This window comes from Limulus polyphemus, unplaced genomic scaffold (genome assembly GCF_000517525.1).
Source record: "Limulus polyphemus unplaced genomic scaffold, Limulus_polyphemus-2.1.2 Scaffold287, whole genome shotgun sequence".
Lineage (NCBI taxonomy): Eukaryota > Metazoa > Arthropoda > Merostomata > Xiphosura > Limulidae > Limulus > Limulus polyphemus.
In genome coordinates this window covers 715092-734189 of record NW_013665897.1, presented here as the reverse complement: position 1 = coordinate 734189, position 19098 = coordinate 715092, and the positions used below count along the sequence as shown (strand labels likewise).

At 31.3% G+C, this 19098-nt stretch overlaps 1 protein-coding gene across 2 annotated transcripts in view; it reads left to right on the top strand.

Annotated features, from left to right (window-relative positions):
* Positions 1-7429: 7429 nt before the first annotated feature.
* Positions 7430-19098, top strand: part of LOC106457061 (60S ribosomal protein L8-like) — a 15814-nt gene continuing 4145 nt past the window's right edge. The window contains exons 1-4 of one of the 2 annotated variants that reach the window (XM_013916444.2): positions 7430-7458; positions 11079-11224; positions 14357-14498; positions 17540-17758. In XM_013916444.2, coding sequence (XP_013771898.1) covers positions 11087-11224; positions 14357-14498; positions 17540-17758 — 499 coding nt within the window. In that variant the 5' untranslated portion in view covers positions 7430-7458; positions 11079-11086. Of the gene's footprint in view, positions 7459-7492; positions 7514-11078; positions 11225-14356; positions 14499-17539; positions 17759-19098 lie in introns of those variants that run through there. The other variant, XM_013916445.2, reaches the window with a different exon arrangement.

Sequence of the window (19098 nt, the reverse complement as noted above, 5' to 3'; positions counted from 1 at the left end):
GCCGGGCCTGTTTCGTTATAAGTGTGTCAAAAGAAATTTAATTGACGGCAAAATGATAGAATGGGACAAAACCAAATATTACTGATAATTACAGTAGATGTATGTGATCGGGATTAATAATTGCTTTATCCCAAACTAAATCAAATTTTCATTATTTTGCGTCGGCACATTACTAGATTAATTGTAAATATTTAAGGACTTACCTTTGTCTGACCTCCAGTGGGTGACCAGTAAGTTTACGGACTTACAACGATAAAATCTGGGGTTCGATTCTCCGCGAAGTACAAAGTGCAACTAGCCCATTGTATGGCTTTGCGCTTAAAACGACAACAATAACAGCATTTTACCATATTCTGTATTTGTTTTACATTGATTAGGAAGTTCACCAAATAACATAATTTTCAACTTTTAGGTTTGATTTGAATTTCGCGCAAAGCTACACGAAGGCTATCCGCGCTAGCCGTCCCTAATTTAGCAGTGTAAGACTAGAGGGAAGGCAGCTAGTCATCTCCACCCACCGCCAACGAGTAGTGAGATTGACCGTCACATTATAACGCCCCCACGGCTGAAAGGGCGAGCATGTTTGGTGGGATGCAGATTCGAACCCGCGACCCTCAGATTGCGTGTCGAGCGCCCTAACCACCTGGCCATGCCGGCCCCCAACTTTTAGGTATTAACCAAACCTGTTTGATAAGAAAAGGGAAAATATGACTTGCCTTGTGCAAGAGATCACCTTTGTAGTTTATTAACTAGAGTTAGAATAGAATATATACAAAAAAAACAATGCGATACAGCGAAAGAAAATGAACGATTAAGTTTATGATTTCAATGTGGTTTTCAAGTTTCAAATTTCCATAAAAATCAAACATGTAGATAACATCATAGGAGTTAGACATGTACATAATACATGAAGTAAATGTTCTTTTATGCTTTTATTTATTATTTGTGACCCGACTTAAAGGATTTTATTAATCTTTGAATGAAAAGTTTTAAGATCATAAAAATGTCAGTGTTGTAAATAAAAATTATGTATGTATGTACAAATGTTATTTCATTCCAGCCGAAGGTTGGCAGACCACTAGAGAGTTACGCCCTCTTATCAGCCATGAGATGTAACTAGAAGGGTTGAGCAAAATTAATGATAGCTGAGTAAGAATAATTGTTTAAAAAAAAAAAACAGCCTTAAAATTGTTGATAAGCTGTATAATATTTCTGGAGTTTTTGAGTCTTTTTTAATTCATCATATAGTAACCTAAAATATTATAGGTGTGTGAATAATTTTATGGCATTATTATTTGATATTTTACAGCGAACCTACTGTTTAGCCCCTAGCGGCTCAGTGGTAAGTCTAAGTGCTCACATAGTTAAAACCGAGATTCGAAACTCGTGGTTAGCATAGCTAGGGTCCGTTAAATGTGCCAGGAGGGCCATTTGACCAGGGCCTCAATCTCAAAGGGGCTTCAAATTTAGATATTTTTGCAACTTTTATTTATATGTGCCTCCTAATCAGACCAAAATATGACAGTCAGCTTAGAGCTGCAAATTATGTATACAAATTAAATATTGAAATTATATTCCACGTTTCTTTTGGGCTAATGATTATATTATTTTGTTTCACGTGTATCTTTTTTTTTCTTATTATAGCACATCTTGGGTCAGCAAACCAAAGAAACACAGTTAGGCTTCTTATAATGGTGATGTGTAACTAAGACTTGTGATTTTTGACGTACAGCACAGATAGCCCATTGCGTAGCTTTGTGCTTAACACTCAGTCCGTAAGTCAATGAGACCAAATTAGGTCACAGAGGTGTCACGGTTACCAGTATTCAAGCTAGAACAAAATATATATCAGGTAAATAGCTTAATTTGTTTTCCTAACAGAACACATTTTATTGCCTAAAGCAGTCACCTGAAGATGAAGAGTTTAGTGGTTTGTGTGTTTCTCTTGCACAAAATAGTAGATGAGGCCTTGTTCGGGCAGGTACCGCAGTTAGACACCTTACAGCAGCAAGTAAGCTTTGTTAAACCTTCCTCGGCCATCTCTATCAATAAAACTCGCACAAACCGCGGAAAAACTGCTTGATAGAAGTTAGGAAGCAGATATTGCATTGCCTAACATGTATAGTAACTACCGTGTGAAATTATGGTTTGGAGTGTGTGGGTTTTACTCCCTCATAGTCTGAAAACTAGTGCGACTTCGGCACGCTGGTGGGCAGTTTGAATTCCGGATATCACAAGTAGTTCAAGTCTATTCAGGATTTAATAAAAAATATTGGAAAGCTTTATTTGGGAACTGTTAGAAATTAAAATTATATAACTTTCCTTTTTGCCAGTTGTCAAATAGAAAAGCTGTTAGTTAAATTCCTAATAGTGTAAATATATGCTATGCTTTTGTTAGGCTTAGGATTCTTCTACAGTAGGTGTCTGTGACTTGTTAGCGACAAATTCAACGATGAATAAACAGCACGCATTTCACTTGTTTTCAAAATAATATATATATATATTCAAAACAAGTTAATGTATGTAAAATAAATTATTCAGTACTATATATATTATGGACATATCATAAATACTATATATTTAGTTCTCTCCTTCTTGTCAAATATCCACTTAGGCCTATTCCATTACTTTAGAATTTCGGTTGACAATCCAAACTATCTAATCTATTTCTATCGCACTAGTATTCTCTGTGATTTACTTACAATTGTGGCGCGAGTCACCGTAATCGTTTGGTCTTTTCCTTGGAAGATCCTCTGTTCCTTTTGTCAAAGTGCATTCAGGCTGATTCAGTTATTTAGAACCGCGCTTTGACTGAATAAAATTATTTTTCTTATCTTCTTTTCTACTGTTAGTTTCACTAACATATTAAACGTTAGGCCTATGTCAATTGTTAGACCTATCACTTCTACGGTAGTTAACTTCACACCAACTTTATTCCTTTTTGCTATTATCTGTCTGTTGTTCCCGCTCGTCTCACGCTATTTGTATCTATCACTTAATCGTCTGACCGCTTTCTATATTCTCGACGTCAATGAATTATTAACAAAACTTTCTATAATCATCTGCTTTTAACTCTTATTATAACAAAAACTAAACAATGATAAAATATTCACCCACAAAAATTAATTAATCACTAATATCTAAACCAAACAGTCTTTTATGTCATGACAAGAACCAACGCAAACATGTCTCCCTAATTCGCAGTTGAATATTAATAACAAACAAATAGAATACAATTCTATTAATTGATTTTAATATATTAATACTAAAGTGGTCTCATTTCAAGAAAAAATGCATTTAAGTAATACTAGAACTGATGACTAAATATATATATACGTTTTATTTTATTTTCCTGTTGTATGAACGATCACATAAATTCAAGTTTCTTCTTCTTATATTTTATGTATGAAGCAGCCAAATTACTTTCAAATTCCAAAATTCATTGTGAAATTGACAGATATTTAACGTTAAAATAGTTGGAATAATTTATAAACTATTAGATAAAGCAAAAAAGCATGAATTATAATAGATATAAGTTTAGTCAGATACGTATATACTTCATCATCTTGTGGCGCAATCTCGTGAAATAAAATATAATTAAATTCAAATTATTTTGCTTTAAAACTATTTATTTATTAAAATCTGAGACTGGCATAGAGAAATTAAGCAGAATATGTTTGTTTTCTTCTTCTATAGTATTTTCAGTTAACTAAAAATGGTTGTGTTCTTACGAGACTAATATAAAAAGAAAAAATGCCAAACACTAATGATGCGGCATTCTTCAATTACCCTATAATCAATAAATTAGACGCACGTAAACGTTCTTAACGAAACTTGATAAATATTGGAGACAATTCCAGTTTATTCATGATAAAATATTTCATTGATGAAAGTAACTGAGAAGAAACGATATTGCAGAATTTTGTTGGTATAATCTATAGTTTATCACTTTGAAATTAGGGACAGTTAGCGAAGATAGCCCTTCAATAGCTTCGCGCGAAATCAAATAAATATAAATAACACAAAATTTAGTGTTGTAGCATTCTATTGTTGAGCGGGCTCTTTTGAATTATTTGTTAAAAATAACACCAAACCCAATCCAGGTAATGATAACGAGTTAATTTGTATCTTCCCTAACGTTTGCTACTTTCATGGATTGGTCTAATTTCACAAATAACGTTTGAACATAAATTCCATGTTTAACTATCAACTATTCAAGATGAGGAATACTGCTTAAATCTTCATTAGTAAAAACTGAAGTAAAAGTAGAATTTAATAACTCAACCATCTCAATCATCAGATACAAGATAAGTTTATTTTGAATATTTAAAAATTTATCCTTAAAAATTTCACATTTGATTAGTGTCTCCAAATAACTTAGATGCCTATATCACAACAGATAATTCTTGTCGCATTCCTTTAAAATTTGCTTTTTTGAAATTTGTAATTAAATATCATTATTCCCGATTTTCATATGCAGCAAATCATCAAACCTAATAGAGCAATGATCACTTGCACCTAGATGTTTCCAATTTCCACCCTCTCAACAATTTCTATATTAGAAGTTAACAATACATCTAGAATAGCATTGTTCTTAATATGTTCCTTGGTCAATTGGTGAAGAAAACCATCTTGAACAACTTACAAAAACCTTTCTCCCTCGTGGTTTGACTAGAATTTCCCGATCTATATGCCTGAAATTAAAATAATTCATGATTATGATCTCATTGACAGCTGAAATATTAATCTAACTGTAAAGTTTCTCACTAATTTCATCAGTATCATCTGGTGGTCTGTGACAAATACCCACTAAAAGCCTTTCCCCTTTAAATCCACTAATAGAAACCCAAATGAATTCAATATCCTTGCTATTATCTTTAATATTCTCAACTTCAACAGGATGCAACTCACATTTTACAAATAAAGCCACTCCTCTTTCTTTCTTTAGTACTACATCCCTATTAAATAGCCTATAACCCTGTATTTCAAAGAAATTTCCGTCATCAAAATCATTTACATTTAACTATGTTTCAGTTATTCCCATTATATCAAAATCCTCCACTCCTACCAGTGCCGTAAAATCATCTGTTTTATTTCTTATACTTCAAACATTGCAATAAACATTACCTGCAGGAGAGTAGAAAAGGTAATAAGAAGCTGAAAAACTTGGTAGGGGAGAAAATGGATAGGATTAACAGATATCCGAAAAACATAAAATCAAGAAGAAAATCTGCCTGATGGTAAGCTAAGGCAAGAAGAATTAAAGCCTGTATAGGGCGAGGCTTGCAAGTGATGAAGTACCAACTTTCAAAAGAGACAGAAATATCATCATGAAAGAATTTCAGGAGAAGGGGAATATACTGTGAAACAAATTGAGATACGCCTAGCAGATTCTGCAGTAGAGGCCTGTAATGCAATTCATGATGAGGTGCAAGAAAACTTACAAAATCTGGTCCATCTGAAATTAGTTCAGCCATTATAGGAGGAAGGCGAACAATACTCCAGGGCCCACAAAAACAAAAGTAAGGGGAAGAAGTATAAATTAAAAATGGTAAGAAATTGTGCAGTGAAATAAACATGTAATACATGCTATGTGTTGAAGAAAACAAAATAATTACACTAACTATCGATTAACCCAGAAGTATAACTACAGGTAAACCGAAATTAACAGACTTATTAAGCCTAAGCTAACAAAATATTAAAATTAATTAGAGATTAACACAAAGTAGAAACTACAGGCAAACCGAAAATAACAGACACGTGTTAACTTAAGCCTAATCGAACAGTGCAGGACAAAGGATATCACTAAGCTCTAAAATAAATATCTTAACCTAACAATAAATAGGTACTATATTGGGAGAAGTTAGTGCAGACACCAGCTCAAGGGTTCCACACAAACTAAATTAATATGAAGAACTATAATTCATAAAAGATAAATAATAACGAAAATGAAATAAACTTTAATTTATAAAACGAAATAAGTGTGTATTAACAATAACCTATGTATGAGACCTGATGTAAGAAAGAAAAATAATATAGTTAAACGAATGATTGATATACCAGTAATATGAATTACAGGTAATCCTAAAATAACAAAGAACCCTGGTATCAGTAGTATAGGAGAAAAGATGCAACTAAGCTAATTTCTAACCGGAACTGGACTATGAGTAACGACCAATCTAACGAAAATTATGTTCTAGAACCCAAAGTATGTCAAAATATGTGGGCCCTCAAACTCAAGGCGAGACCTAACGAAGGTCAACTCATTGGACAATCAATCTCCCGAAGTAGTAAAGACGAAAATCTTCCAGCGGAGTACCGCTACCTGAAGCCTGTGTAAATGTGCTGATAGAACATATAACCCCCGAAGTGCAAAATGAATAACCAAATACAACCATGTTCGCATAAAGAAACAAGTTTTTGTAATGAACTAATAAGTTCCATAACCTGTTAGAAATATAAAATTCCAACAAATTACAAATATCACTATTCTATAATAATGAGAAAACTTGTCGATAGAAATTAATACAGGGATAAGGAAAAAATTAAAATAAAACACTTGAAGAGAGCACAAAATAAACATTACAACACGAGTACTGCCAAACTAGAAGCGATAGTTCGATAAAATTGAATAGAGGGAGTCACATGCGTCAAGAGAGTATGTCGCACTCTTATTAGTAGAGGGTTGTCGCATGGTGATTTGCATGCGAGATTCATTGAAAGGGATAATTTTCAGATGGATGGGAGCTTCAAGGTTTGTGGCATGCGCAAAACAATTGTGCATATAGAGGGCAGCACTGAACGAGAATAGCTATATATATATATGTGAGAGGAGGTAATGTACTGTATTGATTCGATTTGAATTTCGCACAAAGATATATGAGGGCTATCTGTGCTAACTATCCCTAATTTAGCAGTGAAAGATTTGAGGGAAGGCAGCTAGTCATCACCACCCATCGCCAACTCTTGGGCTACTCTTTTATCAACGAATAGGGGGATTGACCATCACATTATAACGTCCCCACGGTTGAAAGGGCGAGCATGTTTGGTGGGACAGGAATCCGAACTTGCGACCTGCAGATTGCGAGTCGAGCGCCCTAACCACCGGGCCAATGCCAATAACCGTATTATTGTATGTTTATGTAATGCTAACATTAATAGTAATAATACAACTTATTTTGCATGATTTATAACCTACGTATAAACTGAATTTTAACTGATAGAAGTAAACTAAAGTCAAGTAAACAAAATAACTTTAAACTATGTGAGTTGATGCAAATATTGGTTGTAAATTAACACCAATCTTAGTTTTGTATTGTTAAGATTGTTTTATATTTACGCATACGAAGGAAATATAATGATTTTCTCTATATCGGAATAAATACTATGACATAATTTTATTTGTTTTGACACTAGAGGGAGCGCGTAAGCGTTCTTCTGTACAGTCGTCTATTCAAGGTATGAGTGGTAAACTTTTCGTTGAAAGTAATCTATTTTAATCTTCATTATTGGGGTAAATTTTATTTATGATATGTTTGTATTATCGAAATTTTATTAATTTTTAATCATTTGTGTGCAAAATAACTCTAATATGTTACCATTTCTTTTCAAAATCATCTAGTAAAATATTGCATATTGATACACATTGTATGGCCATAAATTTGGAGATGAACGCAACTTAAAATATATAATGTTTTGTGGTTACCTAAGTTTAGACAATATTATTTTAGGCTTATAATTAAAACATGTGTTTTGAAAACAAATAATTGTATTCAACTTAAAGTATATTTATTGGTAGAACTAGTGTCACTATTGAGCTACGGTACTTTATTAGTTTATAAGTTTATTTAATCTATAATCTTATTTTTGTTCCGTTGTTCTAGATGAGAGTATTTTACTATTTAGTTGTATTACTACTAGTAACTGTTACTATTACTATTAAAATTATTTATAACTTGGCACTGTTATCAATATACACTTGTCATTCCAACAGCAACATAACACTAAAAAAAGAGGCCAGATATTGAATGCAAAGTTGTTACGAATACAGACGAGAAAACTTTGAGGTAAGTAATTGAGGCAGTGATAAATTAAACTTTAGCAACAGTCTAATGGTCAAACTATACTAACTTTTCTTCTGGCATGAACACCCTTTGCTGGTGAAGCATGAGTGTTGATTACAATCAAATGTATTTGTTACAAGACAATAATATTAATTTAAAACAAATAGGCCTAATACTTATAACAAATTAGCTAATCTCAGAAGGTACAAGAATTATCAATATCTCTACAAATTACAATAGTACAGTACTACTACTAGCAACTAACCTTTATTAATAATAATAATACTACTCTAAACTAGGTCTTCTATAAAAAACAATTACCTATTGTTGTGTTATTGTATTTATTTATAAACTTATATTATGAATTTACTTTATTTTCTACATCAAAAATATAATTTTTCCAGTGTGGGTAGAAAGTTTGCCAGAGATTATGTAGTATTAACAGATGAAGCACAATGATAACAGCTTCAGGCATTTAATACTCTTAACATTTTCATTCATCAAGTAATTCATATTTCAAAAGAATCAATCCTATTATAAATGAGCTCCCAACTGTAAATAACTTGTATAACTCCACAAAAAAACTTTAATGTACTTATCATTAAAATTTTTAATTTCATTAATTTAGTTTGTATTTTCTTTTTCCTTGTTTAATATAGCTTGATGAAAATAGATGTGTATATTCCAAAATATTTAAGTAGTAAATATCTTTTGCAACTTCATAAGTTATTTCATATGTTATTGTTGTCATTATGCTTTTGTTCATCTTTAAACTTTTATCCTCATCTGATGAATCTGTTTATAGTGAGTATTTGCTTTATAATGTAAAGAAGTAACAAGCATGATGGTGGATCATCGTCATGTAATAAATGCTATGCAGTTATAATGTGATGTCATAACTATTGTATACTGTATTACATCATCAGAATACTTGCCTAACAGTAATGGGCATTGGAAGAGGTAGTCAAATATGTGAAGTCTATAATCTTTGAGGAAGGTGAATGTCTCATTGATACAAGAAAATATTAAACTTGCAATTTCAAAAGATACTCAGATTTAAAAAAAAAATGTATTGCAAGTTGTTTTTTTACATGTGAAACCCAATAATTCCAGTAGGGTTGTGGAATTCATATTGACTTATTCCAAGTATAATAAATATTATTATACTTTCTGATTAGATAAGTATTTTTATTTTTGTTACCTCTGCTACCAAAGGTGGATGGAGGTTATATTTTCACCCCCGTGTGTGTGGTTTTGTTAGCAAGATTTTTCGAGAATGGCTGAATGGATTTTGACAAAAGTTGGTATACATTTGGACTGTGACCCAATATAGAAATGATTAGTTTTTGAATGGTCGTGGCCACAAAAATGAAAAATTTCTGATCTGTTAAAATGAGGACTGATTTTTCACACTATTTTTGCTTTCTAACTCAGTCAAAAATTATTAGGTTTTGATGAAACTTGGTGGACGTATGTAAAATATTATTCATCATAGTCCTACCAAAAATGGTCCATTAATAATGACAAACATAGACACATTTTTCTATTTTTTTGAGGGTTGAATATGATCAATGCAGCATGGTAGAGATATGCATTCTACTGAGTGCCCCTGTAGTTTCATATTGTTCTTCGATTGCTAGAAAACCACTCTCTGTAGGTTACTATAGAGCCACAAAAGGCCTAACAATTGTGAACCACAGAACCTTAGTACTTTTGAATATTTAAAAATGCACATTTCTAAATTTCAAATCAAAATTATATCACACAAATTGTATTTTAATTCGCAAACCTCAGGTGTTCTGGAGGGGAAAGCAGTAAGTCTTCAGATTTACAACTCTTTAAAATCAGGGGTTCAATTCTCCTCAATAGACACAGCAGATAGTCTGAGGCTTTGTTATAACAACGCATGCATGTACATAAACCTCACTCACCCATCTAGTAACAAATACGTAGATTGCAACAATATTATTACACCAATTTTGTATTGAACACTATTCTAGGTAATGGCAACATTAATATAAACTATGATTTTTGAGAATGACAATTCCCTTTTTACAGTAAGTTTTTACTGATACAAGTGTTAAAGTATTTGAATTTTTTTTTCCGATGAAATTACATTCACTCAAGGGAAGGCTATCAAAAAGATTACATTCCTTTTTGTAAAGTTCTATTTCTTTATGAATTTTTTTTGTTTAATCTGTTACGTATTAGAATTTCAAATGGCCTGAGATTGAGTTAATCAATAAATTTAAATTTAGTAGTTTAATTGTACTTTGGAATTAGTAGTAAAATAAAAGCCATACATATAGTCTTATGATATTTGCCAACAATATTGATGAACATAGTTTTCTTTTTTAACATAAATACGAATATAAGTATATTATATTGATATGTTTTCTTGAAATCCTTTTATAACTTTAAGACAATTTTGATAAAACTTGGCCTCTTGAAGGAGGTGTAGTGAAATATATAGCAAATGACTATTAACAAGTTTTAAATGTTATTGTCATACTCTTACAAAATATTAAATTTTTTAATATGTTTATTAATGTATTTGACTGTTTTATTTTTTGAGCTTCTTGTATGAAACCTAAAAAAAAATACTTAAGTATTTTATCAGCTATCTCACATTTACCACATTCACTAACATTTTGAAATATCTGAACCATTATTATTATTATAGCATGATAACATTAAAAGTGCACAATAATAGGTATGTGATCGGTCTGAATAAAAACTATTTTGCATTTTTGTTTTATTATTTTCCATGAAAGCTTGATCCTTTTTTTGAAATCTTGCTTCATATAAACCCTTGCATTTTTTTATGATTCACATAATGTATTGTAAGTGTTAAAGCAACTTAAATGAAGACTTACAAATTCAAACTTTCATTAAACAAGTCTATTAAATCTATAATAGTTTTATCAACTTATGCAATTAAATATGATCCCATATTTGTAGTTGGACAGCTCTTCTTAAATTGAGTAATTACAATTTTCAAATTGTCATGAATAGTTTGAGCAATGGGACGTGTAATTAGAAGTCAGAGGAAAGGTGCTGGGAGTGTGTTTCGCAGTCACAATAAGCATCGGAAAGGAGCCCCCAAACTTCGTGCTGTGGATTTTGCAGAAAGACATGGTTACATAAAAGGAATTGTTAAGGTATGGAATCTAAAATGGTGGTATTTTAAACATGAGAATACCTTTAAGAACAAATATTTCTTTAGAAGTAAAATTTTGTTCTTCAGTAATAGGGTTGGGCAATTAGTGAAATTTTAGAGGTTATAAAGATTTCACACGTGAAATTTGAAAGTGTTCTAATGCATAAAAGTATTAACCTTAAAATAAAAATTACTTTGCATGTTGGACAGTCAACATTCTGAAAGAAAAATTTTACGAGAAAAATTATTAATCAAAGAATCTTATTACTTAATTTAAAAACCTGGTATTTTGTGTACAAAAGCCTTGTAATATTTACCAATAACCTGCGTGCTTATATGAACAATTTTAACAGTACTATAACTTGGCAACAGTGCAACTTAATTTCAATCTAAAAGTTGATTTGCTCTCTGAAAGCATATAATCTTTATTATTGACCATGTAAAGTTCAATTAATCCTTTCACTATGGGCAGTGGCGTAACAAGAGATTACGAAGTCAGTCAAATCAGGGAAACAGTAGTGAAAATAGATAAAATATTGTTTTTTCTACAAACAAATTTAATAATTATATACAAAAGATGGTTTTAATAATCAGTTTATTTTTTGTTTTGCCAATATATATACGTATATCTTTGTCAGTATTAGAGGCTTTAAAAATAAAAGCAAAGAATATTATATTATGGCTCAGTTTAATTGATACTACTGATATTTATTAAAACCCTCGTAAAACAGAATATACTCATGATCCAAAATAATGCTGGCCTTGGACTTTTACAAACTGCAGCTCTTAAACTTCCAAAAATGTTTTACTACACAAAATAACCTTAACAGAAAAATATAACCTTAGCACAAGCAAAGTTAGGAAAAACCTAACTGTGGAAATTATCACAAAATATTCTTGTTAACAACATTTAAAATTATCTGGTTATAACTCAATAAATTGAGTAATGCACAGAATATCTAGCTCTCTGATCTCCTGAATATTTGGCTGTTTTACTCATTGCTTTTATACCACATAATGAGTTTACAATTTAAAATGTGATTACTGTTGACAGAATGCCTGATCAGTGTTAAAACCTGATGATGACAAAATCTTGTTGAAATGTTGTACATTTGTAACTGTATTTAACTTCTAGTAGTGTTTCCTTTGTTATCCATTGATACTGTTTCTAAACTTCATCTGATTAACATACCTGTGAACAGAAGCTGATTTATTTATGGTTATGTAATATATCTATCATGACTAAAACATCAGTCACCTGCAATCTGTCATTTTGTCTCACTTTAAAAATTAATGTTAAAATTAACTGCCTAATAAAAGTCGGCAAGTATTTCATAAAGAAACTCAAAAGAAAACTCAACTAAATGCTAGAGGGAAAAAAGATAACAGAATATAAAGATAATGACTAACAGAAAAAAAATACAAGCAACATGGAAACCCCAGGGTCAATAATGTGCAAATACATGCTATTGGCTCTCTAGGTGTCACATCAAGTGGAAGAACTAATCTGAGTAGCATAATTTATATTTCAAACTTTTAAATACAGACAAGTATACAGTTAGTGGCTAAGATTACACATGGTGCTCAGTATTGTATGAAAAATGTTGGTCCTCATGAAGAGGAGATCAAAGTATGTTTTTGATTGTGTTGTGGCAAATAAGTCCCACAAATTTTTAGCTGAGCAGGTATTTGAACAATTAAAGATAGGCCATCCACATAAGTACACTTCCACAGTTTGATGTAAAAACAATGTGACCCAACTGTTTGCTAAGCTGAAGCACCATTGGAAAATGTTTCTGATCAGTTGTCAAGATAGCCCTGTATATCAAGACAAAAATGTTACAAACTGTGCAGGGTGAGATGGAGAAGTGTTTACCACTGACAGCACAGAATGAGACTCTTTATTATGTGTATAGAAAAAAATGATTTTTTTTATTTGTTTCATAAAATTTTCTGTTTCAATGTTTTACTGTTAAAGTCTGTATTATAATTAGCTATGTTCAACATTATAAAAATACTGAAAACACGCAACTTGCTTAGAAGTTTGCACTGACAGCACCCTACTGTCAAATGAAGCTTTCTTTAGTAATAACACAGCAAGTTGTGACCAAGTTATAAATATACTGTGCTTAATCATTTCAGAGAGTTGTTAGGAAACTAGCATTTGAAGAGTCAGTCATTTGATTAAAAGTACAGCCACTTAAAACTAATGAATTATTCTCAGAAGACCAGCAATATGTCATTGCTTCATAACATGTAAAACAACCAGTAAACTTCATACTGTAGAGGTCTAGTGTATGTTTTGTTCATTTATTTTGTTATAACAGTTTCCCTGTTATGAGACACCATTAGTTAATACACCCCCCCACCCCACACACACACACAATGTTTTCTACATTTTGACGCTAAACACAGTTTTTACTTTTGATTGTATTAGCATAAATGTGCATTTATTGAACTCAAAAGAACATATAATGCTTATGTACATTTACTTCTCTATCTGTCTTAAAAAAAGTGTTGACCATATGGCAAAGGCCATGTTTGGTGGGCAACATCTACATGACCAAAAAAACGTATTGGAAATGTTCTTAATTTCTTTTTCATATGGTATATCAATCTAAAATTGATACATTACACTCACTGAAAAGGGTGTCTTTTTATCACAAATCAACCTTTAACTTGTTACAATATTCTACTGAATTATTTGCATATGTTAGAAAAATGTTGGAGATTAAACTTCGGGTAATAGTTATTTTTTCAGTAAATTTGTTTAAAGATGTTAATTACTCAAGTATATTTTGATTCTAATAGCTTACTGTAAATGTTTATAAGCAAGAGTGAGAGACTAAATAGAAAGTAAAAATTCTAAGATGGATATTTTCCACTTGCTGTGTTTTTGTTTCTCTAATAAGGTTCTATGTCAAGTCTAACCGTTATGCTGATTGCTAGCAAAAAGGTTGAAAGATACATTTATCTTTTACAATTCTAACAACATCTAGTTAATGTGCAGGATATAGTAAATTGTTTTGTTATTAAGAATATAACCAATATTACATTAGATAATTAATCTATATTATTGAAGTTTTAATTATTTTTTCTATAGAAGTTTTCAGTTTCCATCTTTATTCTGTAGGAAGTCCTTCATGACCCAGGACGTGGGGCTCCTCTTGCCAGAGTTATCTTTCGTGATCCGTACCGTTATAAGTTGAGAAAGGAATTGTTTCTTGCTGCTGAAGGAATGTACACAGGACAATTTGTGTACTGTGGGAAAAAAGGTAGCAGTTTTATAATCTTTAAAATAGTGTTTGGTGTTAGTATTTTTCCAATCTTTCTTCAAAATTTGTTTATTTGTAAATACTTTTCTCTTTGTACAACTTTATGAAACTGGCTCTTTGAGATATCTGTTCTCATCAGTTGTACTTTGTAGTGATAGCTTTAGTTCCTATTATTGTTTTTCTTTATTCATGCTAACAAGATATTAGACACTCCTATATTAGGAATCAGAACATTCACATTTTTTATTTACTGATACTATTTACAGTCTATATGATCCTAAAGTTTTTGCACACCCAAACCAAAACATCTTTCTTTAAAGCTTCAAAAATGCATTTATTGATCAAAAGCACATAGTGAACTGGCATTAATGTTATTACAATAGGAATACTTTATCTTGCAAAAAATTTTAGGTTCCAACTATTATTTCTGTCTCATTTTACAAGATCTTTTAACACTGTCTATGAACTGGAGCAATTAGAAACATAAGAAGTGATAATTCAAACTAATTACAGAACTGTTTTTATAGTTAGAATGATAGTATTTTATCTTGTATTCTGTTTCTTCTGATAGTAAGCATTCTGGATCGAAAAAGTTTACTCACTTTAAGACACTGTATCTGAAGTTTAGTGAACAGTGTGGTTCTTTACTTAATATCCAAAAAACATGAGAGATTATGGAAGCAAAACTTAATTTTAATAATAATATTGTTGTCACTGTGTGTGTGTACATATGTGGTTGAAAGTTCTGCCAATATTTTCAAATCAATTATACAGAGATTGAACACATCATATTAAATGATTTGTTTTATTAAATGTCATCTGTGCATTTTCACAGATGCCCTCCAGCATCATTCCCATTTCAAAAGACTGTATTTAATAAAGCTGTCGCTTCTGTAGCATACCCCTCTTTCCTACTGCTTTCCATATCTGTCTAGTGTAGAAGGATGATGGTTCTCAGTGCAAGTTTCAATACTCCATAGGCACTGTTACTGGCAACTTGATTGGTATTTGTCTTTGTGAGGTATAACCTGAAGACATGTTTCATTCTCCAGCTCTTTGTGGTATACAATGATTGAATGTGTCTTGAAAGTCACCTTTGTACACCTGACTTGTGTAGCTTTTCCAGATGGAGATCCTTCTTCATTATATTACTTACTATTGCTTGGGAAAGTCAACTGCTTTTGCTACTGACCTTTGTATTCATGGATTCTTACTTGTTAGAAGGTACTGGAATTTGCTTATTGTGGTTGGAGCAAGACTTGTTGTAAGCCTCTTTCTGGAAGGTACTGGTGCCCCAAGTTGATCTATGTTCTTTTGTTTTCCAATGCTATTAATTACAGATGATATTCCCATCTTGGAAATTCTCAATCCCTGATCTGAACAAATCTTTATGATCTCGATATATGAATATATTGCATCAAAAATAGCTGTTACTTACTTTTCCCAAGAGCAATTAATTTTCAGTGTCACCACACTACCTAAGAAATGGCAAACCATGTTAAAATGTACTTATAATGCATTTATTTCCACCATTACTCTATATAAGCTGTTTGTCTTATGACTTGCTAATTTGCATATTCAAAACTGTTTTAATATACAAACTGAACTTTGTGTATATGCTTTTTCTTTTAAATATTAATATTTCCTCTGTTCAGTTTTGTATAGGTTTGTGTGCACTGGCATCTTCCACTGATTTATATGTTAATGTATGACAAATAAAGTTTCAATAGCCCGGTTGGTAATAAAGCTTTCTAAACTAATCAACTTATAATATGTTATTGGTAACAAAATGAAATAAACACATTATTTGTAAAATTCTCAGCTGATATAACTCGTATATGACTAATTTTCAGGTTTCTAATTATTTTAGTTTGAAAAACTACATTTTTATCAACTTTTTAACAGTACAGATCCTTCAACTTAGTGTGTGTGAGTAATAGAAAAAGCCACTTTGACACACAGAGTATACATGGCATAAACTTTCACACTGTTAGATATTACATACAACTATTGTTTATTAGCTAAATGAAAGTTGTGTTACTTTCATTTTGCTTGAAAAATAAACATTTTCATTTCTGTGTGAAGACACTTGTAATATAAGCACTTCTAATATTCTTGATACCAGGAACTGGCTCACTGCCTCTAAACTGTTATGGGGGACTAAAATGCAAGTACAATGATAAACCATTATGATTTACTTATGATTATTCAGTCAGTTTTATTTTATTCTATTTGTTTGTTTTTGTGAAATTTCATGGACTGGCAAGGTGGTTAGATGGACCAGTGGTTGAGAAACACTAATCTAGACCACCATGTTTAGACTTTCTTCTAAACACTACCATTTTTCCTGGTATTAAGAAATAGTCCTGGTAATTGTAATACAGATAATTATGAAGTAGTCCATCCATTATTTTGCCACTGTATGGCATTGGTGGTTATGGCAGCAACAGTACTGGCATGCACAATCCAATTAACAGTTTCAGCAGGAGATTATGGATGTAAATAACTGTTCCCACACTGTAACAGTTGTCAAACCAATAATCTAATATATATAGTGTCTCAACCATTACTGTGTTGTATTCCAGTTGGCTTAAAGTATCCTGGTATTAGGCAAAAGGCCTCATTAAGACTGGATATAGCAGATATGATGTGGTTTGACATATTATTATTATACAATGTTTTTTTAGTTTCACATAGAAGTTCTAATTAATAATTATAGAAATAAATGGTATCTACTCAGTGGAGCTAAACTTTAACAGCCCTGAAACTTGCCTACCTATATTTTAAATGGTTTTACATTTCTAAGTAACAGCATGTTGAAGCATGTGAAATGTTAAAACTTGGAAATTTAAATTTAAGGTGATTTGGATTGTCTAGTTAATTTGTGTAATCGGAGGGATACATTTTATGTGAACATGGAGGTAATAGGATTGCACAAAGATTGAACTGATTAATTTCTCAATCATTGTATGTGTCCAAAAGCATTTAGGTGTAAAACTTTTTCATCTTCAAATATTTCATCATTTTTGTTTGTTTTTCAGCAACTCTTCAAGTTGGGAATGTTCTGCCGGTCGGTACAATGCCGGAAGGCACAATTGTTTGTAACTTGGAAGAGAAAACTGGAGATCGAGGCCGACTTGCACGTTGTTCTGGCAACTATGCCACTGTTATCTCCCACAATCCTGAAACCAAGAAAACTCGAGTGAAGCTTCCCTCTGGTTCCAAAAAGGTGCTACCATCAGCAAACAGGGCTATGGTTGGTGAGTGATGTTTTTGGGTAGTTTTTATTATTTATAGTGCCATGTGATTAGTAGAATTAATCATTGGGTTCATTAATCAATTAACTAATTGCTTATTCTTCCGTGGTTAGTCTTTTTATTTTGAGGTTGTTGTTTTTATTACTTTTCAAAGACATGATATACCTCTTCAAGGTTTCTGTTCGCGGTCACCAATTCTACAATTTGCAAAAAAATTATTTTAGACAAAATCCTATTAAAGATAATATGAAAACTTTCTACTTGTTGAATCCCTAATGTCGAGCTGACCATGCTGTCACTATTTTGTTTGTTTTAAAAACATGCAATGATCCGCACATGTATTTTGTGTAAATTAAATAATGTTTAAATCAGATAATGAAAACATTATCACTAATAATAGTAACAGTGTTCTTATTTAAAGCATATCATGATTGCTATTAGAAATAATTAAGTTGCTAGTCAGTCAATTTGTTTTTGGAGCACACAAACATAAAAATATAATGTAAAAGATTTGAGTCATCAGAATATTTTGCAGTTGCCTACTGTATGCACTAAACTTAACTAAGCTTATCTGACTTCTTTTCATCCAAGAAAATTTCTTTAGCTTTCAAATAGATATAATTTAAATGACTTTTAAAGAAACAAAAATAAAATTCCAGCTGTTTCATTTCTTCCTAAGTTTTAAGAGCTTCCCATTGGATGCCTTTTGTCAATTCTACAGAAGCTGGAAGCCCCAACTTCCCCACTAAACCACAAATTACTGTTCAAACCATTTTATATACTCTACTGTGATTTAAAGCCTACTTCTTGCTCTGTCCACTAAACATCAGGAAGGTTTGACAATTAGATAATTACTCCATCTAAGGATCTCTAATATTTCTTTATTTTTTTTTAAGAACATCAGTATTGTTGGTCAAATCTCTTGTATTCTTGAAGATGTTTTGAAAAATAATTTACTTTCTAACTGTAAAAGATGTATTAAGTTACTTGACACCTGATATAGATCTATGGCTCAAATTAGTCACGTGTTTTAAAGTCTTATTTGTGAGATTTTTTAGAGTAATACACTAACTTAACATTTTGTTTGTTGATTCGCATTCAAAATTTTATTGAACTATTTCATGAATTTATGTCATTAAATTTGGTATCAAACTGTAGATTATCATTCAAATTTTAATACTATAAATTACTCAATTTCTTAATTTTAAAGTATATATTAAAAAATACAGATAAACATCGATTTTTGTGTCACGTGGGAGTTGAATGCAGCACTGGTTCAAATTAGATATTTGTGAAGTCAAAATACTAAGTCTATAGTTTTGTATGAATTTGAAACTCAAATT